Raw genomic sequence first — 25,199 nt, forward strand, 5'->3', positions numbered from 1 at the left:
CATCTAAAACCTCCAGGACACCGGCACTCGAGGCCTGGAGTTGCCTACCCCTGGTGTACGCTGTTAAGTGCCAGGAGGATTGATAAGATGTATACATCGGGGAAACCAAACAACCTCTGGCGAAGCGGATGGCACAACGCAGAAGAGCCACCTCGTCAGGCCAGGACTCTGCAGTCTATTTACACCTACAGGCCAGTGGACACTCTTTCAAGCATGAGGATGTACACAACCTGGACAGGGAAGAACGCTGGTTTGAGAGCAGAGTCAAGGAGGCCATTTACGTGAAAAGGGAAAGACCATCTCTGAATCGAGGAGGGGGCCTAAGGGTACATCTTTCACCATCTTACAATGCTGTGATTGCAGCCATTCCCCAACTCTCTGTGAATGGTACTCATGACCATTGATCAGTGGTCTTTGATCAGTGGGTTTTGGTCAGTGGTTGTTGATCAATGGTCATGAGAATTTGCATAATTAAGATTAAGGAACTGACCTCCCAGCCCATTGTTCCTTCAGTGGGCTGGTTTCAGTCATTATGCAAATGTACTGTTTATAAGGTTGGGGAAACCTGCAGTCAGCTGAGACTGAAGAAGTCACTTGGATGAGTGACGAAACGTTTCTCCCACAAAACGCTACGTCCAGATGAACAGAATCAACCTTTTGGAAAGTATTATCACACTTTAAGTCATAGGCTTGTTCTGGACAGCATCACTAACTCATCGTCAAGCATCCTCTCCAGTTGATGATCCAATGACGAGTGGATGATGTGAAACCAAGGTGCATGATTGGATGGGGCATGAGTGTTTCTGCAGACTGGGTCTATTAATATTTCACAAACTAGTGATCTACTGCGATTTTCCCACTCAATCATCTGTAGGGTTTACAGAGAAAAGACCTGTATGTGCTGTGATATGCAAAGCCTTGTTTTAAATGACCACACCCAACCACACAAGCCTGATGTGCGCTAATTCTGGATGACAAATAATATAATTGCTTTATTTATTAATAAAAGGTCCAAGGTGGCTGCTCTGGATTTTAATCCTGCTAACATGGCTACAAAATGAAGCAAGGCCTTCCTTTGACCTTCGCTTTGAAATTCGTGTTTGGTGCAATTTAGCTTTTAGCAGGTGTAAGAAGGTGACAAGTGGCCTAGTTTTTATATGTTTGCTGTTTTTGTCATTAACGTGTGGCTGTGTTTTTTGTGGGCAGGTGGTGCGCATGTTGGTGAGTGCCCACCCCAATCTCATGACCAGTCACACTCGGCTACACACTCCGCTTCACCTGGCTGCCCGCAACGGACACCACAGCACCATCCAGACTCTGCTTGAGGCCGGCATGGACGTAAACTGCGTGGTAAGAAGGCACCACCACATTCCTTTTTAAACTTAATCTCCCGAATTCTTCTTTTGAATCTATGTGCTTCCTTCATCTGATCAGAGAGCATATACTGTATGTATATTTATGTGTTACATGGGTCCTATGGTTTGGTGGTGGGGAAGGATGTATAATTAATTGGGAGAACAGACTGTAAGAGAGAAAGAAATAAGAAGAAAGAGGACAGGGTGTTCCAGAGAGGGCCCTCCTTTTACACACCTCTTTATATTTTCATTAGAGGAAAGGGAAACGCGGTGTCGGTTACAATATGTGGAGCTTCATTACTGCTCGGTTTCTGATGCGATGTTTGGACCTCTCCGCTCTTCTCACCTTTATATTTTGTCTTTTTGTGTATTCTGAATTGTCTGGGCGATTCAAATACAACTTAGTCCCGACCCTTTCTGGACCATTTGCTTTTGTGAAGTCTTGTCAAAATGCAGCCACGCTTTGCTGATTTCTTGAGCACTGTTGTCTTTCTCTGGAGAAAAGCTGAACTGTTTGACTTTGATCACTTGTCTTAAATGTAGAAATATAGCCCTTTACTGTGTTAACGGTTCTCTTTGGACTTATTACTGGATTGCTCACACCACAAGCTTTATTTTGACCCGGCACAGAAGAACATCACAGCTGATCATTGGCTTAGTGGGCTTATTCGTTTTTTATCTGGACAGATCATCAATGTGTACCAATAATGGCGCTATTATTTCAAAATATAAAACCGCTTGTGATTGTTTGTTCATTCATTGTCCAACTATAGATCCATGCATCTTAACTACTTATCCAAGAGCCTGTCCCAGCTGTCAGCTGTTCTCATGTGGCAACAGTGCTAACTGCTGCAGCTACCTGCTGACCAACTATAGATACTTTTCACATCTCACAGCTTGTTATAAGGTCATCACTCATTATATGCTGGCTTGGGGGTTTTGGTGTCTAATGTGCAAGCCATTGTGACAGAAGTTGTGTAGTTTAGAACCAGGTTAAATTCATTATTCATTAAAACAGCTGGTAAACAGTTGTATTTGTTCTGAAGTCCTGCAAAGTCAGCATTAATTGGATTGTTTTTTGACGAGAGAATGTGGACTGAAGACAAGGCTTAGGATTTATGACTTGTTCTATGTTCCAAGCTTATGGATGACTAAAAGAATGAGATTACGCATACTTTGCAGCTAAAGTTCATTTCCCTTTTACAATTTGTAGTTTAGAACGAGGCTTATGAGATTTTTGGCAGAGATTACACTAACCAGGAGTTGCTCTTTTGTATGGAAAGGAGCCAGCTGAGGTGGTTCGGGCAGCAGCTCAGGAGGCCTCTTGAGTACCTTTTGGAGTCTTTCCAGGTGTGGCCAGCTGTTAAGAGACCCCAGGGTAGACCCAGAACTTACTGCATGCGCTGTATCTTAAATGGCATGGAGGTCTTTGGATGCCTGAGGAGGAGTACTGATGCTTATTCTGCTGCCAATATCACCTGATCGGAGATAAACGTCAGACACTGTATGGATATAATTTACTGGGATTAGCCACTTTTAAGTCCATATTTTGTATTTCTATATTTTATTAAACAAATTAACTTTTTTTTAATTGAACATTTTCACCAGAAATATTACTTCACTGCAAACAATGTCCAGGTACGAGCTTTTAAACAAGACAGAGGTCTAAACAGCTATGTGAAATTCATTTTACATTAAATGGCATATAGAGCCCACTTTGATTTTACGTAGGCTGTACTAGTGAAATGCCACTTTTCTGTCAGTATCAGTAACTACACATTTAATCCCTGAGGTGTCTTAAAATAAGAAAGAAATGCACAATTTCAATAATACATCTATACATGAAAAAGAAATGCTGATTTACTAAATAATTGCAACGATAAAACTGAAAGTTTATATTTAAAAAGGCTCAAAATTCTGTTTTACAGTGTTGGACGTTGTTGTTTCACGCTTCTTTACTGGAGTTGGTTTTGTTGGATTGAAGAATCAAAGCCGAAAAGCAGCTCCAGGAGTTTCAGAGCTCAGTCAGAATCTAAAGCCCCCTAAAGCTGCTGATTCTTAATCAAGGGACATTTCTGCTTAGAAGCTATAGAAACAGGGATTGATCAGAGTTTGTACACATATGCGACAAAACAATCCTTCAAAGCCTTTATAGGAAATTTCCTTCAGTGCCCCAGAAGCTTTTATGGATCTAAAACGTGTAGCTGTTGCTATGTGGATCTGAGAGACTCTAGAAGTTAACTTCTGCTGGTGCCAAAATCTGATTTGACTCTATTATCATTCACTGCTGAGACATATGGCGTAACAGATGCTACGTTCTCCCCCCCTTTTTTTTTTTGGCTGTGTAAAGTACAGTTTATATACAGTATAAATAGCATGTGGATGGAGGAGGGTCTGCGACTACAAGACAAATATGAGCTTTTTTGCCGTACTGTGACAGCGTCCATTAGAATGTGTAGCAAAGAAGAATTTGATGGGCACGGACGTGGATGTGTGTCTGTGTGGATTCCATATCTGGAAGGATGAAAACAGTTTGACCTCTTGGATATGAGAATCACTGTGAGGCTCTCACAGTGAGGATATGCATGACTCAGTGGCACTGCACCTATCTTCTCTGCCTTCTGTCCTTGTTACACGCTGCGGTGTCTGTTTATGCCCGAATGTGTGCATGCCTGCTCAGATCTGAAGAGCAGGGCTGTGTTTCTCTGCAGGGATTTGGCCTGAGGCTCCATGTGTCTAGAGCAGATGAACACTACACGCCTTTGATTTGCCTCATCTCTCTTCACACGTCTGCAAATCCTCCGCTCTCCCCTTTTCTTACTTTTCCTCTCTACCTACTGATCAAGAGCGCTGCAAGTCTGATATCTCAAATCGTCTCCTTAGTTTACCCTTGACTTTTGCTCCGCTCGTGTCTGTTGCTGAAAATAATGCATAGAGGCATCGAGTTCTCTTTTGCTCTATTAGCTATCATTATCATACGTTGGATGAGAGTAGCTGTTGCACACTTGGCGAGTAAAATTGGCTCTTTGGTTGGTTAAACTTGATAGTCAATTAGAGTGAGCCTACACATGTCACCTGACCTGGAACGGGTCAAACACTGCTCGACTGTAATGGTAGGCATTTCTGTTAAATTGGGTTTTCATTTAATCTCCGTGTTGCACGGTAATTGGACTCTCCTGGTTTTACTCATAGACTTCACGTAAAAGATGGATATAGCAATAATGATTCCACAGCATTGGCTACACTTTTCGGACCTTACTCCCTTTAATATACAGTTTTTGCTTTTGTAAAAGCCCCATGTGGCTGTTTGCATTTGATGTTCAGTTGCAATAACATCAGGTAAACAAGCAGACTTAATGGCTTCCCTGAAGAGCAAAGGCTTTTTTAATGCCACTTAGGTGAGAAACACAGCGAGTGTCGAGTTGTCCTCTTTTCCCCACCTGCTTTCCGCTCTTCTCCATTTCCCCTCCTCTTGCCTCGCTCGTTCTTTCTCTCTGTATTTTCTGCAAGGCCGCACTGTCAGAACTGTACTATAATGTTGACGGTGCAGAGTGGATGCTGTGGGTGACTCACAGATGGCATTCCAAGAATGGAAAGCAAATTGTGCGTGTGTGTGTGCGTGTGTGTGTGTGTGTGTGTGTGTGTAAAAGAGAGAGTGTGTGTGTACAGGTCAGTAATTGGAGTCATGCCATATAGGTCTGTGTGAGCGAGGATGAATAATTTATACATGCAGCGCACTTTCTCTCTTTTCTCCTCTCTTTTTCTCTTGCTCTCACACACTCTTTCATCCTCTGTCTGTTCCCATAATAATGAGGGGAAATCCCTACAGTATGGAGGAACGTGCCACTGAGTGACCTATAGCCAACACAGGGCAAAAGTTTAGTATAGATACACACATCTTTGTTCACAAACACAGCTGACTGCTATTTCCAACACTGTCTTGCACAAAAATATGCTTTAGGTCATTATTGCCTGCAGTGCAGCTGTTTTGATTAATATAGAGTCCCATTTTTTTGTCAAGCATAAGTAAGAGGGATGATGTGAGCATTCACATTCAGACATTTACCTCGTCGTCCCATCATGAGCAGTGAGTGCTACATTTCTGCGTGCTGTCGTTAAACCGATTCATCTGCCTTTCAATTCCAGGAAACTCGGAGTAAGAACTGCCTTCCTTGATTCCTCATGACATCACTGCATAATCGCTATGGGAAACAGGACAGGAAGTGGTAAAGGAGGTTCAGGAGGGCAAGATGTGTGTACTAGAATAGGGGGTGGATCTCTTCCTGAGATACAACCTCCGCTTTCATGCATGAGGGCAGCAGAGATTTTGTTTTGCAGGGGAGACATCCACATTGTGATAAACTCGCAGGCGCTACAAATTTGACATTTCGTCTGTTTCCACTTTGGATTCACACCTGCGGGATTTTTCCGAGGGATCTGGGCCTTTGACCTTTTTAACTTTCAAAAGACAGAGGAGCTGTCGCATATGGCGTTATAGCTTCATTTTGCCATCAATCCCTTCTCTGTGGCGATAACACCTTTGTGTCAGGGGAAACAGAAAAAGTTGAGTATTCCTGCAGAAGACGATCACACTGATGTGGTGTAGTGTTGCGTCGAGCAGAATTTCCTGGCAGTGTCGGCTGTCGTCCAGATAATTTGTCTTCATTACGGCTGGGACTTCTATTCAGTCCAGGGTTTCATCTGTGTTGTCAGGAAGCCAGCTATGAAGGATGCAACGTGTTCAGCATGTGTGTGTGTGTGTGTGTGGCTGCGAGTGTGAAACACGTGTCTTTGTGTATGTTGAAGTCCTTAGTATCCTCGATGGGCTCTATTGCTTCCAGCAACATGCACAGATTAGTATGTTTAATGTTCCAGAAAGACCTTCAGGATCATGATGTCCTGTTAAGCTATATAGCAGTAACTTCATCAAAGTAAAACTAGTTACAGCGTTTCCCTTATATATATACACGTTGTGTTTTTGGCTTTATTAGCGGGGTGTGTGTGTGTGTGTATAAGTCTTCCCAGCTGCACCTAATAGTCCTTGCTGAGGTAGGCATAGCAGTAGCAGTTCATTACCTCCTGTTGGTTCTGGTTGGAGTGGCCCTCCAGCTTGCTGCTCATCTCAAGTGCAGAATGAGTCAACTGGACTGCAGGACGTGAGTCTCAAGTAGCTGAATGATGATTAACATAGTAATAGCATCCCTACCTATTGACCTGATCTATTTTTGTAGCTTATTTTTGCTAATTATTCTGATTGTATGGAAACAATTGACTGAAGCAGAAATACAGTGGACAAATTCACTGCGCGCTATTTGGTAGAGTCCGACCAACATAGGACCTTTTTAGGACAATTTATAGATCTGACTTTTTAGTCATAGTCCTTTGACTAAAAAGTTATTTCGTTTTAGTTAGAATTTAGACTAAATATTATAAGATTATAGTAGAATAAAGTGTAAAAGGTTGTTGTTTTATTACCCTTGTGAGTTACTCAACGTGGTTTACAAAGCATCCTGTTTTCCTTGGTATCAAATGTAAAACTTGTCCACATATAGCCACGCTTCGCTTCCTCCCAAGCACTGACAATTTGTCGCTTTTTCATGAGAAGCATGGAGGATGGAGCTAGTTGTACTGTACGTGTGTTTGCAACAGCAGAGTGCCTTAATAAATGCCATTACTGATATATTAACAAGTACCAAATATTGGCCAATAATATCGGCCCAATACTGGCCCTCCAATAAATTTTAACTTTAGGTTATTTAAAATAGATTTGACTTTAGTTAAATAAAAAAATCTGTTGGGTTTTGTCAGGAAGGGAATCTGTTATAAAAAGACCCTGTGTGGATGTACTCTAGTGTCTGGCATGTTGATAGTGAATATTGGGTCTTGTTGGCTGTGGGGTGGAGCATTAGTGGAGGAGGCTTTAAGTGCTCGATGGAACTGTTTGGAGGTTGTTTGTTCTTAAGCTGCTTACTCTGCTTACTCTGCCCGCTGGTATGGAAAACATTCCGATGTGTGTGTTTCCACATCCTAGGATATCAGTAATTAGCATCAGCAAAGGATGCTGTAACATAAAAATTCTACACCTTTAAGTCTAGCTATTTTGGTCCTGTTCACCCTCAGGCTGTGTGATTAAACAGCTGTTCTTTATGTTGTTGCACTTTTTAAATGTATCCTTGTCAGAATAATCGTCTCTCTCATCACTGCTGATACGGGATGAGACACTTACTGGCACCATCCCCGTGCTGGTTTCAGTGTGTTGCATCATATCTGTAATATCTCTATTAGTTGGACTGGAGGCTGATACGGGCCAGCGTAGGGTGAGGTGAAAGTGGGACGTTTCCACACAGGCGCCTGCTGCTTGTGTAATGGTTTGAAATCGCTGTGGCCTCGCACTGTTTGGAGGCGAGGGAATGTAACTTGTTTTAATCTCTCTGAATCTCTTTCATTTAACTGCCAGCGAGGGGGGGGGAAAAAAAAGATTGTATCAAATCAAAATATTGCCTTTTTGCTCCCTTTTAATCCCAGTTCCCTTTCCTTTCTTTTTTTAACGCCTCTTGTGCTTTCTGGTTTTGATGTCTATTTTTGTCTCCACTTTGAATTGTTAAAGTGACTTAATATTAATACACAAATGCTATCTCTGTCTCTTGTAGACCGAGAATGGCAGTGCCCTCCATGAGGCAGCTCTCTTTGGGAAGATGGATGTTGTTCGCCTTCTGCTTGACTCAGGTGGGTCTATAAATATACCCCGGCTAAACAAAAACTGTGCGTGTTTCCTTATATGTGTGTTTCCCTTGTTTCTCCCTCTTTTTTTTTTTTTTTCAACCTGTGGCTAGATGTTTGGAATTTTGTTTTGTTGTGTTTTCCCTCTCCTTCCCTAAATTGTGAGTCAGTTTGCCCTCAGGTGAACTCCAAACATCTGTTTGCTAAATTCTTCCTCACTTCAAGCTTTGTTATTGTTTTGGCCAGTTTCTCTGCAACTGCATAATTAGGATGTGTTGTCTTATGTCATCTTATGCAATGACTGAAAAAGATTCCCGAAGGTAGAACAGCTCCTGTCTTAACTAGTAGCTCAAAGTCATGTGGGTATAGTTAGTACTTTTACTAAAACAGCCTGGACACTGTTGTCCTTTTGACATCATTGCCATCCTCCACCTACTTTCCTTCAGCACTTCCTGTTTCCTACAGGATTTCCTCTGGGTGGCCATGTTCCTTTTGCCTTGATTTTATTAACATCCTGGATCAAAGCAGGGCTGTACTTGTCAGAGTCACTGAGCTCTAACCCGATATAGCTAAAAATATTGCCTGTCGGTAGGTGGGTTTACTGTAGAGGTGTAGGATGGGCCTCAATGCCTACGCGTAGAGAATGGCTTGTTGGTGTAACTGCTTTATCAAGTAAGCATCAGTCATTTTTTTGACCAAAGAAATAACCTTTAGTATCACAGAAAAGGATCATGTGACATTCAAGTTGAGTAGGTAAATGTGGTTATTTCTGTACTTTCTCTGAGCATTGCAACGTCTGAGCTTGGCGGGGCCTCCAGTCATTAGAGTGTCTGCTACTTTCTGGTCTGCTATTTACTGACCGCTCAAATAAAGGCTAAAAAGGCTAAAAATAGAAAGTTAAGAACAACTAAATAAAAACTGAATGCTACTAAACAGTAAGCTAAGTTTAGCTTACTGTTTTTCTTTTAAACACATTTGTTATTTTCGATAAATAAAAAAGCCAGGGAAGCTGTTTTTTTTACATCTACAGTTCCTTGAAGCACTAATCACATTACAGACTTCATTTATAAATGTACAAACCACATGAGAAATAAGGAGGAAAAAGGAGGGAAAATAAAAACCTGAAATGCTAACTTAGGTGTAAATGTCCTTTTATTACAGTTTGATACATTTCTGATGGTACCCAGCAGAACGATTGGAATGACATTTATTTTCACATATGGCCTATTTGATATTGTGCATCAGTCTTTGAATGCAGTCTTTTTATGTGTCATTGTCTGAGATTGTGACTTAGCATTGCAAGAATGTGTATGTGTGAGACTAATTTGCATTCATCTACAAAACATTTGGGTTATAATCTTGGAAAAAATGCTCCCTGGTGTTTCTGACTGAGTGGTGTGTTTACAGATCTGACTTCATATTTATTTTTGTATACTGCGCTTGAATGTGTTTAGTTCTGTGTATCTGCGGTGAAGGTGAATTATCATGAGCAAGCCTGAGTAGGTCCTGTATTGTTAGACTAAGTAATGGGTGTTGACTTTTCCCCCTCTTTTTCTTGTATTTTATGCACGTTTTCTTGGGTGTGTTTGTGTGTCAGGGATCGACACCAATCTAAGAGACAGCCAAGGAAGAACGGCTCTGGAGATTCTGAGAGATCATCCCGCACCAAAATCCCAGCAGATCACTGCTCTCATCCAAGGTAAAGACGCACACACTTTTGATTTAGATGAATTGAGAAAGTGGGGCATTTCAGGTGTAAGAATCTTATATAAGTTCACTAAATATATAACAACAAAAAGAAAGATTTAACAGTTCACCAGCGACAATGGAAGCTCCTGTATGTGTTTAGTTTGAATGCACTGTTACTGTTAGCCTTGACTTATTTTCTTTGTCTCACTGGTTTAGCTGGATTTTAAATAAGATTGTTATCAATAAGATTCTGGAAGTTTCAGTGGATAAATAGCACTATGGTATTTCTGATGACTACTGTGCAATAAAGTCCATATCTAAACCACTTAAGAACCCTTATAATAGATGTTCTCCAGCAGTGTATAAATGAATACTAATATCGACACACATTGTGAAGGAGCAGCAAGACTTTGGCATGCCATAAAAGGTCAGACTTACATCTTCATATTGGATTTTGTTGCTTTGCTATTTAATAGTAGTTTCAAACATCCCAACTTGTCAAAGCAGGAAAATCCCTTGTTAAAATCCTTAATGATGGTTGAATTTGGAAAAGGCTCAGCTAACTGGAATGCAACAATCATCCCAGGCATCAGTTTCATTTTTGCTTTTCTTGCTTTGATGAGTTAAAAAAATTATCTGCTCTGACAAGAGTTTCTACTCTTGTGAAGTTTAGAACCACGAGCTATGATGAGTGAAGTAAATGATGCCTTTCTTTGTGGACTTTTTGCCCTTGTGCTGTAGTTTCCGTCCTAAGAAATACAAGAAATGCATATTTATGGTGGCTGATGTGGTCGATGATCTGTCCTTGGTGTACTCTGCCTTTGATAGTTTCAAAATAAAAGTGGGAGTGCTAGGAAAAAGCATCTGCTCCCTATCAGATTTATACTATTTTTCATACTTTCATACTTTTTTTCACGTTTCAGATCATCAGACAAATTTTAATATTGAATAAAGATAACCGAAGTAACCCTTGTTAAATCATTAAATAAGTGGCCCAATTACTGCCAGACAGTGGACCAATGAGACAAAAGTTGAACATTTAGGAAGGTTTGGGTCCCGTTACATTTGGCATAAAGCTGACGCAACATTTCATATAAAGAACATCACACCAATAGTCAAACATGGTGGCAGTAGTGTGATGATTCAGGGCTGCTTCAGGGCGACTTGCTATAATCGATGGAACCATGAATTATACTCATGAAGGAGAAAATCCAGCCACCAGTTCATGTCCTGAAGACGGTTTTGGAATTGCCTTTGCAAAGTCCGAACTGATCCCAATAAGATGATTTGACATGCTGTCCATGCTGGACAAAGATAACCAATTTACTCAGGTTATCTTTGTCTAATACAAAAATGTCTTTGATCTGAAACATGTAACTGAAGGTTCTCAGTCATCCACGTCATAGTAGTCTAAGGAGCTTGGAAAGAAAAACGTCTGGACTTCTTTAAGTTTCGTGAAAACCTTTCACCCCTCATCCGAGACGCTTCTTCAGCTCTAAGTGCAAATGGTGGAGAGTGATGAATATGCAATACACCTATACACTTCTCTAAATATGGCAACTGTTTCTGTGATAACACTAAACTCAGGAATTGCAAATGGGTAAAGTCAAGGTAATATTAATGTTTTTAATACGCAGTTTATAGTCTATGTTTAGGAGTTTTCAAAATGATTGTGGCTGGAGGAGTACTGCAGTTATATCCAGCTATACTGTAATTTATGGCCCAAAAAGAAAAAAGCATATTGTCATTTTCAGTGTCTTCACTTTATTCCACCTGCTATTAAGAACCCTGTTTTGGCTCTTGTCCTGCTGCAGTGGGTTTTGTGTGCAACCAATGCTTGTTTGTGTGAGTTTGCGCCGCAGTCCCCGCGGACCCAAAGATTCTCCATATTGCACCTTCTAAAGACAGTTTTATCCTGAAGTGATTATGAGGTTCAGTTTGAACGCTCTAATCTGTGGCTTGGAGGCCTTCGCTATCTGTCATTGTGTAGTCTGTGGGTGTACGTTAGGCGTGTTGTTGCGCATGATTTAAAGAGAGTGAGATAAAGACAGACAGGATTGGAGGGATAGGCGAACGAGGAGAGCCTAAATTAACCGCTAAACAGTCTTAACTAGGAGACAAAGATAGAAAGGGGAGCAGAGACTGAGCCCCAGGAATGTAACAAATCGTCCACGGTTAGAAAATAACAGACAGAAAGCTGACATTAAACCAGGGAACGCACAGCGATGCAAAGGGCAGAACAATTTAGATGTAATTAGTGATTCAAGTTTCCTATTTCACGTTTAGCACGACAACAATTTGAGGCGTAAACAAATAACAAAATCGGGGAAAATTGTCTATATTTGTCTTGTGTTTTAAACCTTAACATGTAGTTGTTGCTTTATTATCCTTCTACTTGCTTCAGAGTTACATATGTGAAGTGGAAGTGGTTTGTTGTTGCGAAGAACCTACCCACACATCTTGAAAAATGATTTCACATAGCTAGTTGCTCCCCGAAATGCTTTTTAGTTTTAGTTCTCTTTTGTGATTCTCATCAGTCAGGCAGAGTTAAACAGCACATGCTTACCTCTGGAGGCTTAACCAGCTAAAGGTATAGTGAACAATGGGCTAAAATTCTCTTCTTCAGTTCATAAAGCGGCCCCCAAACCCAGCATCTAAAACTTCTGAGTAATTCGTTTTTTGCTAATGAAGAGCAGTGAGCTTTAGAGATGGTCTGCGTCTCCGCTACATAACAGAATTGGACTCTGTTCAAGCCCTTTATTGAAACTACACGATGTACACTCAGCACTTTATTAGGTACACCTCAGCAGTAGTGGGTTACACCTGCTTTTTGCCTTCAGCACTTACTGAATTTTTCGAGGCACAGATTCAATATTGCTCTGTTCCACTACATCCCAAAGGTTCTCTATTGGATTGCGATCTGGTGACGGCGGAGGCCCTTTGAGTACGGTGAACATTTGAGTGCATGTTCCAGAAACCAGTTTGATATGATTTGAGTTTGTGAAATGATGAGTTACCCTGTTAGAAACGGCCATTAAAAGATTGGTACACTGTGTCCTAAAGGAATGGACATGGTCAGCAACAATACTCAAGGCTGTGGTGTTTAAACATGATTTTGTGGATTGGTGTGATGACTCCTTCCTTTCACTAAATGTGTCAAAAACTAAAGACATGATTATTGATTTTAGGAAGTCCTCTTAGTCTTATAGCTCATCACCCACTATCGTTAAAACTGCTGATATTGGGATTGTTGAGAGTTTCAAATATCTAGGTGTGGTACTTGACCATAAACTGTGTTTTGGATCTCATGCTGATGCCATTACTAAAAAAGTTCAATAAAGACTGTTGTTTTTAAGGAAAATGAGATCTTTTAATGTCTCATCTGAGATGTTGTCTTTGTTTTATAGAAGTTTTATCAAATCTGTGATGTCTTTTTGTATTGCTGCCTGGTTTGGTAACCTGACGGTGAAGAATAAGAAGAGGTTGGGTCTTTTGGTAAAAACTGCTAGCAAAATTTCAGGGCGCTGGTAAGATGGACTTTTGGCCATTTACAATAAAAATGTGCTTAGAAAGGCTCATTCTATTGTTAATTGTTCAAACCATCCACTTCACAGTGAGTTTGAGTTGTTGCCTTCCGGCCGCTGTTTTAGGGTACCTCTGAGGAAGACCAAAAGACTCCAGACTTCTTTTATCCGTACTGCATCCTGTCTCCTAAATGCCATATAACTGTTCTGGGATTTTCTACTACTATTATTGTCATTTTATATTATTTTTTGTTTACTTTTATCCTGTTGCTAAACTAATTTCCCTTTTGGGACAATAAAGAATTTGAATTGAATTGAATTGAATTGAAACAATGCCCAGTTGGACCCCCCATCATAACACCAGCACTAGCTTGAATTTTTGATCCAAGACAGGATGTTCATGTTATTGACTTCAGATTCAAGACAGTCGAACACCAGGCCTGGTGGCCAGAATCCTTTAGAAAATATGAAGGACATACATTTTGGACTTTCAAACATTTTTCAGCTTTTCCCTCTGATACAGACCTCCTACATTGACATTCATTTTAAACCAACATGATTGAACAGTTAAATGACAGAAAAGTGATATATGTAACTCACCAGTCAGTGTATGCTAACCAAATGCCGTATAGCCTCTGTCGCAGCACCACCTACTAGATTCTTGCTCCTTGTTTTGTACACCTACTCCTAACATTTAGCTTTATTTGGTATATTTGGGATTTCCTCTACAGTTTAAAATAACTTCTGCGACCCTAATTTGGAAAAGCAGAAGAGAATGGATAGAGTTTACAATACAGTTCTGTGGATTTGCTTGTTTACACACTTGTATTTACAAGAATGAAGAGTGATTATGTGGATAACTGGGGTTGAAGATGTCAATACAGTGCAGCTGTCTGGACTTAATTCGGCATCCTTAGCTGTTCACATCCCGAGCTGTGCATATAGAATCACAGTTTGGGGGAATATTTGTTAATATGCACACAAGTGAGGCTAGAAAATATGTTTATGAAATGAACGTAGCTTTTTAAAAGTCAAAAATTCATGTCATTGTGCATATTGGTCAGAAATGACAGCCGTGAAAAGCTTGTCTCTCTAAATTAGAAGTGCAAACAGAGATTTGGACTTCAGCATAAATTGGAGAGTGAATGTGTGAGAGAGAGAGGGAAAGGACGCAGCTGTGACTCAGTGAAAAGATCAGCTGCATGCCATTTCCTGTTGGAGAGGAGATGGAAAAGCACACACACACACACACGCACAGACAGAGACGCAAAGAGCAGAATACTTGTCATTTACTCAATTGTACCAGTCGAGGGGCTTTCTGGTTGCCGTAGGCACCTCGTTATGAATAGAATCTCATTTGTTTCACAGCACACGATTCATCCGACTGTTTGAATTAACAAGTTCATTTTGTACTACCCATCAGCAACTGCTTGTGTACTACAGTTCAGTGGATTATTTTATTATTTTATAAAGACGCTGCACTTTATGTTCTCTGCTGTTTATGGAACTTAATAAATCTGTCGAAGCATTTCGTCTTTCTTTTTGAGTCGGATACAAATTCCAGTACTAAGTGTAGTTGTATGCAAATGTGGTTGTTCGTCATAACTACTGAGCTGAATGCCACTATTCATAATAATGAAAATATACCCACACGCACAAACACTCCTCCTGACATTAACCGGCTCCCTCATTAGGACTCTGCAGGGAATTTGCCACCTAATTTCTGTCTGCAAGTGTATTCGTGTGCTTTGCCTGAGTTAAGCAAGTGTTGAACTTTGTTTCTGGCCCTTCACCTGAACCCTTTTCTCCCCTCCTCTTCCTCTTTCCTTCCCTAGCCACATAATTTGTTCTGTTTTACCTTCGTGAACAGCAGATTGCTTTATTAGCAGAAGCTGTGAAGTGAATTTGCGGTGCGGGGAAAAGTGTGAATTGAATGCAGCTCAAGCTGTTTACAATACTGATGGCTGTGCTATTATATTGATCTGGTAAAATGCCTCTGAAATGATTTTTTTCTCTCTCGCTCTCCCTCCTCGATCACTCTCCAAACTTCCTCCACTCTGTGCCCTTTCTGCTCATTATTCCCGTCTTCCTGGCATATTTTCACTTTCCCCTTAATTCACATTGCTTTCATCTTGTCTGCTTCATCGTCCATCTTCTTAATTCTCCGCTGTTTCCACGTGTCTGTAGAATATATGATGGATGAGATGGAGAAGCTGAGCATCCTGGAGGAGCCTGTCCGCACGTGTCCTGTCCCTACACCTCGAACTTCTGTTCCCTCGCCTTCCGCGTCCCCTTCACTGAGACACAAGAGTAAGTATGAAGACAGATTCATGTGACAACTGAAGTACTGGACTGTGAGCTCTGAGGTGACTAAATACAGCTTTTTTTAGTTCTAAAAAGAGGAAGTGGTAGAAATAAAGACAGAAACTGGGTGTAGACAGATGACATAACAACAAATAACAACCTATGTAGCACATTCCTTTATGCATTCTGCACAAAGGCTTACAATATGTTTAGTAATATACCCAAACAACTACAAAGGCATTTATATAAAGCATTTATTTATATATAAGGGAACATTACAGACCAGTCCATCATCCAAATGCATGTGTCCAGTTTACTCTAAGAACAACGCCACTAAACTTGATTGGAACTATTGTTTACTTTTTGCAATATGGGCTGAATAAAGCCATGGAGAGCAGCTCCTTTAGTGGAGAATAACAGTCACTGCCACTCCACACTTACCTTGTCCAGCACTGCCCCCTGTGTTACAAATATGACATTGCAACCTGCTGAGTGTGTGCTGATCTGCTCTCCTCTCAGTGATTGTCAGCAGATCCCATAATTACCTTGATTACCTAGAGAGTCGTGGAGGGAAGCAGGAGGAAGTGATTAGCACAGTGTGCCTTAATGCGACACAAAAGCAAAGCAGGAAGCAGACGGGGGAGGAGTTTTGTGTCTGCCAAACAGGTTAATCTCACAATAAAGATTATCAGACAGGCATATAAAAGATTTTCTTCCACCTTTTTTTCTTTGTTGTTTTGGTGATAAAATATATTTGCTGGCGTACCCGGTATGAGAATAACTGGCTTCACAGATACGGATCACATTTCTTACATCCTCCTCAGATGATGCTGTGACAAGCGAACTGTCCAAACTGCTTCATGAGATCAAAAAGTGCCGGGATAGGGACTACTCATTCGAGGAGCTCTGCCACACCATCTCCTCCCACTCTATGGACAGCTTCGGTAGCGGGCGGCTGTCCGATGAGGAGCGCCCAGATCGACCCAACGGCACTCTGACTCGAGCCAGCAAGGTACGCCACTAGGCTATTACAGAGGCGTGGTGCATTTTGGTTGTGGTGTTTGCCTCTCCTTTCTTGGTCTGCTCATGTAAATGCATTTTGTGGGAAGTAATGAGCCAGGCAAAAATGGAAAAAAGGGCACTGAGGTAGTTTGCAATTGAACACCTCGTTGGTAATTAAATATTCTCACACCAGAGTTTAAAGTTGTTCTGAAAAACTCCATGCCAAAAAGAAAAACTACTAATGCATTTCTACTTTTCTGTTAACTGACACTTGACTATGATGATGGTTAACTCAAAAGTAAATGTCCGGGCCTTATTCCAGTTTCTTAAATACAAGAATTTAGTGGTTTTGCAGCACTTCTTTTTCTCCTGCTGTCTTTGGAGTTTGATTTATGCCCCTAAATATCCCTTTAGTTGGCTGCTTTGTGCTGGCCTGCTTTCTGTTTTACTTGTTCTTTTTTTTCCCCCTGTTTTAGTAAACAGATAAAACAAAAGTGCAAATGTCAGTGCAAATCTGCCAAATGAAGAAAAAAAAAAAAACTAGATAGTTTATGGTTGCAATTTCAGATAAGATTGGTATGAGGTCACTGGCTCAGAAAGTCTTAATTTCAGGAGTGACCGAATTGCAATTAGTCCCTACAATAATGTCTGTGTTGCTCTAGAATAAATTAAGACTTAAAAATCGATAGAAAAATATTTTGGCTCTGAGTAAAATGTTTCTGCCACATCTATAAATGTTTGACTGCAGGCAGGCTCTCTGTTTATCTAAAAGAATTTCTCTCTGCAGGCTTATCAGCTCTTATTTAGTCCTTCAAGATGTTTTATCTTACTGCACACAGGGCCCAGCTGTGCTGCAGATCTTCATTTACTGTCAAGGCCACTTCACTGGGTATTGTTCAGCTGCTTGTTAATACAAATATCGAATCGGCCAGTCACATGGCAGCTACTCAGGCATTCAGACACGGTCAAGATGACCCGTTGAAGTTCAAATTGAGCATTAGTATGGGAAAGAAAGGTGATTTGAGTGACTTTGAAAGTGATGTGGTTGTTTGTGCCAGCTAGGCTGGTCTGAGAAAAAGGAGAAAATATCGAGCGAGCGGTAATTCTCTGGGCAAAAATGCTTTGTTGAATGCCAGAGGTCAGAGGAGAAGGGCATGTCTGCTTTGAGATGATAGGAAGGCAGCAGTGACCGAAATAACTACTTGTCAGAACCAGGATGTACAGAAGAGCATCTCAGAGTTCACAGCCTTGAACCAGATGGGCTACGGCAGCAGAAGACCACACCGGGTGCCGCTCCTGTCAGATAAGAGAACGCTAACAGGAAACTGAGGTTACCGTTCACACATGCTTACCCAAAAACAGGAAGAGAAGATTGGAAAATGGTGCCTGGTTTGATGGGTGTCGATTTCTGCTGCAACATTCTGTTGATGGGATCAGAATTAGCTGTAAACAGCATGAAAGCATGGCTTGCATCTTGGCATATCTCAGTCTGAGACTTGAGATCCATGTGAACGAGAAGTGTTTCCAGCAGCTCACTGAATCTGCGTCATGAAGCCTTCAGGAAGTTTTAAAGGAAGTTTTAAAGTCAAAGCGGGATCAGCCTTGTATTAACAAGGTGCACCTAATAAAATGGGCACTTTGTGTACTTCTGGCTTACAAAAAAGACTGCACTTTGACTATTTTGACTACAGAGGGCAGTATCAGACTGATGCTGCTGAGTTGGCTCGTCCTGTTGAGTTGTCACTTCTTGTTACAGAAACAAAACAGGTCCAGGGTTTATTTACAATTGTAATTATTCTTTGTGCTCAAAGATCCGTTCACAGCCTGCAGATATTTTTCATGACCTTCTTCTAAATTGGTGCCTATTTATGCTGAAATATTGTTCACGCCTTCCCCGTATCTGTCCACACTCTCCTAACACAACACACATACACACACACACTCTTACGCAGGAGAAAACTGATTAGACATTAATGGCTTGAAGTTCAGCTCAGGAGGAAGTGGATGACCTTTATCAGTGTTAGCTGACCAGAGAATCACACCTGCAGTTTATTTCTAACAGCCAGCACAGCGTGACGAAGAGGCTCTGAGGCTCAATTCCATCAGCCAGAAAGACAGAAACACAGGTCATCTATCACACCTGAACCTTTAGACCACACACAGACACACGTGCGCGCACGCTCAGGCGTGCACACTCACAGGGTTGTCCAAAGAAATGCGATCGAATGTGCCTGCGCTTCTCACTTATTACTGCTTGTCTGTTTCTATTTTTCTTTCTATTTCTCTCCATCTCTCTCCCCTACAGTAACACATGCACAGACACTCCAGCAAAAAATATTGTGACGCTGATCAATAGTCCAATTTCTTTTTTTTTCATTTCTTTAATAAGTTCACTTTCAGCGTAATTCAAGTAGCTTTTATGGACAGTGCAGCAGGTGCACAGACCTCATGCTGAGGCTCTCTCACACGTGCATGCACATTAAACACGTACACCACGTCTTACTCAGGCTGTAATTACCTGAATCCATCTTGTGCCCCTCTCTATAAGTACCAATTTGTATTCTATTACTGACACTCCTAGCTTGTGTATGTCTGTGTGTGTTTATATGTGCCCGCAGGCTACTGTCTAAACTGAGGCCGGGCCTATTTAGTATGCGATTCAATGTCTCTATAGTACAGAAATGAACAATGCAAATATGCGCAATAACTCACACATAGATTGCATACACTCACGAAGAATGCTGGCACAGTGTGAATTCAGAAAGTCAGAGTGGAAATGTGTGTGAGTTGTGTTCAAATGAGCACTAGCATGTGCATTCTGTGTGGTTAAACCAGCATGTGTTTGTTATAATCTGATGCCACTGGTCTGCTGGCACTGGTTGTATTCTTTGCTTACATTTATTACACAAGAATTTATTATTCAATTATAATTCAAAACTAAATAATTTAGTCCACATGCTTATCTAAGTATTTCAAATCAAAGCTGAGATTGTGTATTTTTTCCAGCCAGAATTCCAGAACTTGTGTATCCCAATAACCGTGATGGAAAAGCACAGACTGTACATAAAAGGTGGATGTCATCGTGGAGCTTTAAGTAGAGTGTTCTGGCCATTTTCATCTTGGTGTTTGGAAACCAGATGTGACAAATGAGGCTTGGATGCTTTGTCGTCTGTTTTACTCTAAATTGGACCAAAATTGACATCATGTTAAGTGAATTAAAGCTAAGGTAGTGACTGAGGCCATAAACCCAACAGAAAAGTGTTTAATGAGGTCATAAGTCAAGTGAGGAAAACTTTCTTGTGGACTTGCACTCTGACTTCTTTCTACAGCTCGCCCCCTGCTGGCCACTTTTCTTTTCCCTACTTGGACTCTTTCTGTGTTTTGCGTGCAGATGATGCATAGAGCAGAGAATCAGATCCTCACATCTAAGAGGCCGGAACCTGTAAATACCCTTTACAAGTACTGTCTGGACTAAAAATCAAATGTGTTCCTTAATTTCTAATATTTGGTGCCAATCTGTAGCCATGCTAACAACCCTGCAGGACTATAATGATATACAGCTTTGCTTTAAGCTATATGTTGAGGGACACTGATTAGCAGGTTATAAAATTTACTGTCTCCCGATACTAACATTCTATCACTAAGCACAGAATCAAGTAAGGATATATTGTAATAAATCATATTATTGGGCATATTGATCAGATTTTTCATACTGGTTTGAAATGTAATTTTTGCCACGATATTGTTCTCTGCACCAAAAATGTCACCTTGCTGTAGATGTCAGTTAGATTTAGGAGTTGATCCTTGTTTATTCATCGCTAACCATGATTGTCTATAATGACCAGTTAATTAAGACTTCTCCATGCTAGTTGGAAATCTGTACAATACTTGCAGCCCTGAGTAAAAACTCTGAACATGAGACATAAAATATAAAAAATTCACTCCAGACTTGATTAGTTTGATTGTTTTTTTTTTTTTTATTTTGTAAAAGAAGAAACCCATTTTAAATATAATTATAATATGAAAATGTACTCCTTTCTTTTTTGTGGAAATGGCATTTTGTGGCCACACCTGCAGTTCCTGTCTTCCCATCAGGGGACATATCACACTTTTCAGTGTTAGTGGTCCAAACAATTAGGAAAGAAATCTAGTGCAGCGTAACCCATTCAGTCATTGTAGAGATATTTGAGCCTGGATCTGTCGAGCCACTTAAAATCTGTGTAAAAACTGTGTTTTTCATCCATGCAAAGACTCTCTTCAACAGATATTTTTTATGCATGGTTAGTTTTCACTAACCAGTTGGCTGCACTATCAGAGCCATGTGCATGTAGTGCAGGGAAATGTCTAAGGGTTTATTGGGTTTCATATTGATCTGTAAAATTTAAACTCGTGTAACTTAAACTCATTACACTGGAGTCAGTTTAAATCCAAGTATAAATCATTTTGTGTTTCCTCCATCAAATGAACTAAACTCATTTGTGTTAAGAAGCTTTCAGACAGACATAAAAGACACATTTTCATGTAGTTAAGCAGGTGATTTTCCCTAAGTCATAATCTATCCCTTTAAAGCTTTCCCATTGACAACTAATGTAATATTGATTAGCTATGCAGCTTTCAGTATGAATAATTAACTGTGTCCTCTCTATTGAACACTGGCTGGCATCACATTCATACTGTAATGAAAGGTTATGTATTGTTTATGCATACAGTGCAGTATGTATATGTGAATACTGCAGTCCTTTTTAGATCAATCAATATTCAAGTGTTGCAAAGGGCCCTCTGCAATCTGGAGCGATTGGTGACCTTTCGCTTTCTGCCTCATTTTCTGCCTCCGTCTCCATTCTCGCTGCCGTTCTTTGGCTCTTTCCATCTGTCTCTCCTTCCTTCTGTAACTTCATTTGGGTGCACAGTTTTCATTCTTTGCTTCTTTAGCATGCCCTCTGCATTCCTGCCGCTCTTAATCCTTTTCTTTTTTTGTTCTTTTTGCCCTCTCGCTTGTCATCTTTTAGACCTCTGTTCTAAAGATAATCACCGCATGATGAACATGAGACCTCCCTCAGTCTGTGTACCCTCATCACTCCTGGTAAAAGCTATATGCAGTTTTAGAGACGGCCGATATGTGTTTTTGTCTTTGTAATCTGCTGTGGTCTACGCCCTCGGCTGCGTTGTTTGGTTCACAGAGATATCAGGTGGGCTTTATCTGCCCTCTGACGCTTCATACTGCAGAGCCCATCCGCACACCTGTCCCCTGAGAGCCAAAGAGCCCCCAGGAAAGGGCACTGCGTGTGAGCCTCAGATGTTCTGCTATTAATGGGCTTTTCTCACTAACACATACTAGCCCAAAGCAGTGCTGTGCAGGTATTTCAAGTAGTTATATGAGAAGGGTTGCAGGTTTTTGCTGTGATCCCCATGAAGAGCTTCACAAAGAGATACTGAGGTTGATAAAGATGGTGCCTTTGAGGGGAAATAAGCTGGCTTTTACTGTAATTATCAAAATCTCCAGTAATGGAAGAAAGTCAGGGAAAGAAATTCTAGATAAGAATGTATTTGATTGTTTGATTTTATCCCATAAGAGTGTTTTTGGTGAATCTGCTGCACATTTAGCCATAAGCATCATAAGTTAAATAATTTTAGCAAACTGCCACTTACTTGCACCCACAGCTGTCACAGAGCGACGTTAGCATTGTGCTCTGAAGCCAAAAAGATGAATTTAATAACTCTGTGTGTAGAGCTAAAGAGAATGGCAGAGGTGGGTGACCAGTCTCTGCGGTCCTACTTGCTTCTTTTTTCTTTCCAGAAGGCAAATCAACAGTGAGCTGCTTCTGACCAATAAGTGGCACCTGGAAAGGCTTCATAATAGCCTCCAACTCCCACCCCTCTCTCAACCAGCAGAGCCTTCAGGAGCTCTGCTGTTCTTTTAATTCAGTCTTAATGTAAAAGCTTGTTTATTCCAATTTGTTTCTGTCTGTGCCAGGGTTACACGAGCCACTGTTACTGTAAATATATTGGTCATAGCAGCTTTGAAAATAACTGCTGTCACCCTCTGTCCTCCTAAATCTATGCTGATGTATACAAATGGCTTTTGTACGGTACCATCAGTCTTTTCTTTGTCCGGTTGACAATTAATCTTCTTGGGACACATACACCCTCTAATCTTTGAGCTGATTATTACTGGTTACTTGTTATAATGACAATCGTATACTTGTGTTCTGAATTTTGTGCTCACAGCGGCCGACGCCACCTCTCCCTCCGGCCATGGAAGAAGATGAGGCAGAAAAGAGCTGCGGTCCCACTGGCTTCTGGGAAGCACTGACTCCATGCAATGGCTGTCGTAACCTGGGCTTCTCCAGCCTGTCGCAGGTATACACACACACACACACACACACACACACACACACACACACACACACACACTCTTATATGCAGTGAGTTAACTAACTCTAACTGCATGATGATGATGTTTTGACTCCTAATTTGCATTATAATGTAGTGTCGGTGTGCACAGAGTCAAAGAATGATATCATCATCACAATTCTTATTTAACATACATGATGTAGAGTAAAGCAACACACAAACACACAAATTACAGGCTAGTGATATTGCCATTGTTCTGAGCGAATACTTTCACTGGTTACCTTGGGAACGCAGTGAATGAGCCGTCACTAGAGAGACCGGCTCTCCTGGCAGTTCTAAATACTCTGCTCAGTTTCTGCCTCTTTCTTCATCTCCTTATCATACATTTCTGAAGATCCTCCCTATCTCTCCAGTTTGTTTGTTTTTTGAAGCCTTTTACCTTTACGAGTAGTTCATGAACTCTGAATAACTCTCAGCTGAAATATCTGATACAGTGAAGCGACATGAAAGGCTAATGATCCCTGTGGGGAAAAATGGGCATATTACAACAACAAAGAAAGGCTGTGTAGGACAGAAGCTTGATTTTTAGGGTTTTACTGAACAAGCAGGCTTGATCCAAACTCACACTACTTCTCAGTATTCCCGCTCCATCTTTACTTCTTCCTTCCGGCTCCCTCAGCCCCACACGCTGTGTATTAAGTGTGTTTAAATGAGTGCTTAGCAGGGAGATGCATGCTGGCACAAACAGCGGGACATCTGACATTTACAACACAACAGACCCTCTGTCTGGTATACTGGCAGCCTGCCGGCCTGACTGGCACACCGCCTGGAGATGTTCGCACCTGGGCGAGTGTGTGCGTTTGTACTAATGCGCTGTGCATGATAGCTTAAACCTTTGAATGCGAGCATGTGGGTATACACAGCGTAATCGGTATCATCAGCTTTTTGTGTGTGACATCATCTCGAGCTTGCGTGGGAGGATTTGTGTGTGCGTGCGTGCGTGCTCGCGCTGGTTTTATTGAAGAAGTAGAAGTGGAAGGAACAGAGTGTCAGAGGGAGAGAAGGACCGAGTCGTTGCTGAATAATTAACTTATCACTGCAGTGATTTTCCCACTGCCATTGTGGATAAACAGAGTTAACATAAACACACACAAAAAAAGCATTTGCATCCCCTTAGAGGATTAATAGGGTCTAAAAAAAAATAGCTGTGCTGCAGTCGCCACCATTGTTTACATCTCAATCTTTTGTTTTTATCAATCCACGTGACATCTGCTAACATGCGCGCTCACCAGTCCCCCCTGGTCATCTTTCTCCCTCGTTAGATGTCCGCAGTAGTGTTTTAACCTCTGTCTCTTGTCTGAGTGTTTAGTTTCCTGGTTGTCAGCTGTCACTTAAAGCTGTCAATCAAAGTGCTAGATTTTTGTAATGAGTCATACAGAAAGTCTAACCTTAAAATAAACCGCTTAAAGCACCATGTTAAAGTGAAATACGGTGTAATTTAAAGTTTTCTTTAACCCCCCCCCCCCCCCCTCAATATACTTTAATGCCATTAAAATTATTCAAATTCTTCATTGGAAAATTCATATATCTTTGGTTTACTTACTGTATGTCAGCAGAAATGATGTTGTCAAATTCAATTGATTACAAAATATCCTCCAGACTAAGAACCCTGCCCTCCTAATATATACAGGCAGTGTTCATATAAACATGTAAATCAGATATTTGGTAAATAAAAATTGATTCATGTGCTGTGTATTGTTTAATTTGAGGAAAATGAGTATATTAATCAGATAGATGTGTTTGATTAATTGAAATCTGGTCAGGAACCTCCCACAGCCCTATCAAGCTGGTCATTTAAAAACTTTCGAGCGGGGATATAAAACTCATTTTGCATTGCGGGCCACATACAGCCCACTTTCATCTTATGTGGGCTAGACTGGTGAAACTGGTGAATCTATTAAATCTTACTATATAATATTGATATATAAATATATAAATGTAATAATAGAAGATGAAGAAGCACAATTTCAACATCATGTTTCAGTTTTTCTAACATGCTGCTGTAGTAAATGAAAGAAATCTATAAGCATGACTCTTTGGGTTTAAATTGCAAGAGGTAAACTGACTGAAATCTAAAATGAAATTGTGTTAATGGCCAGTGGGGGAGGTCTTGATCAGTAGAAAAAAAACTGTAAACCTTGTGAAAATACAGTTACAAATCCAAGAGCAATGTCTTCCTTTATATTTTCTA

The 25,199-nt window shown here is 40.8% G+C and overlaps 1 protein-coding gene across 3 annotated transcripts in view; it reads left to right on the forward strand.

The window, feature by feature from the left end:
* Positions 1 to 25,199, forward strand: part of anks1b (ankyrin repeat and sterile alpha motif domain containing 1B) — a 277,926-nt gene that overhangs the window by 109,425 nt on the left and 143,302 nt on the right. For all 3 annotated transcript variants that reach the window (XM_004548325.5, XM_012918365.5, XM_023152666.3), the window contains exons 5-10: positions 1,207 to 1,350; positions 8,006 to 8,081; positions 9,673 to 9,774; positions 15,476 to 15,598; positions 16,417 to 16,604; positions 22,823 to 22,954. In XM_004548325.5, coding sequence (XP_004548382.3) covers positions 1,207 to 1,350; positions 8,006 to 8,081; positions 9,673 to 9,774; positions 15,476 to 15,598; positions 16,417 to 16,604; positions 22,823 to 22,954 — 765 coding nt within the window. The remainder of the gene's footprint in view (positions 1 to 1,206; positions 1,351 to 8,005; positions 8,082 to 9,672; positions 9,775 to 15,475; positions 15,599 to 16,416; positions 16,605 to 22,822; positions 22,955 to 25,199) is intronic.

This window comes from Maylandia zebra, linkage group LG17 (genome assembly GCF_041146795.1).
Source record: "Maylandia zebra isolate NMK-2024a linkage group LG17, Mzebra_GT3a, whole genome shotgun sequence".
Lineage (NCBI taxonomy): Eukaryota > Metazoa > Chordata > Actinopteri > Cichliformes > Cichlidae > Maylandia > Maylandia zebra.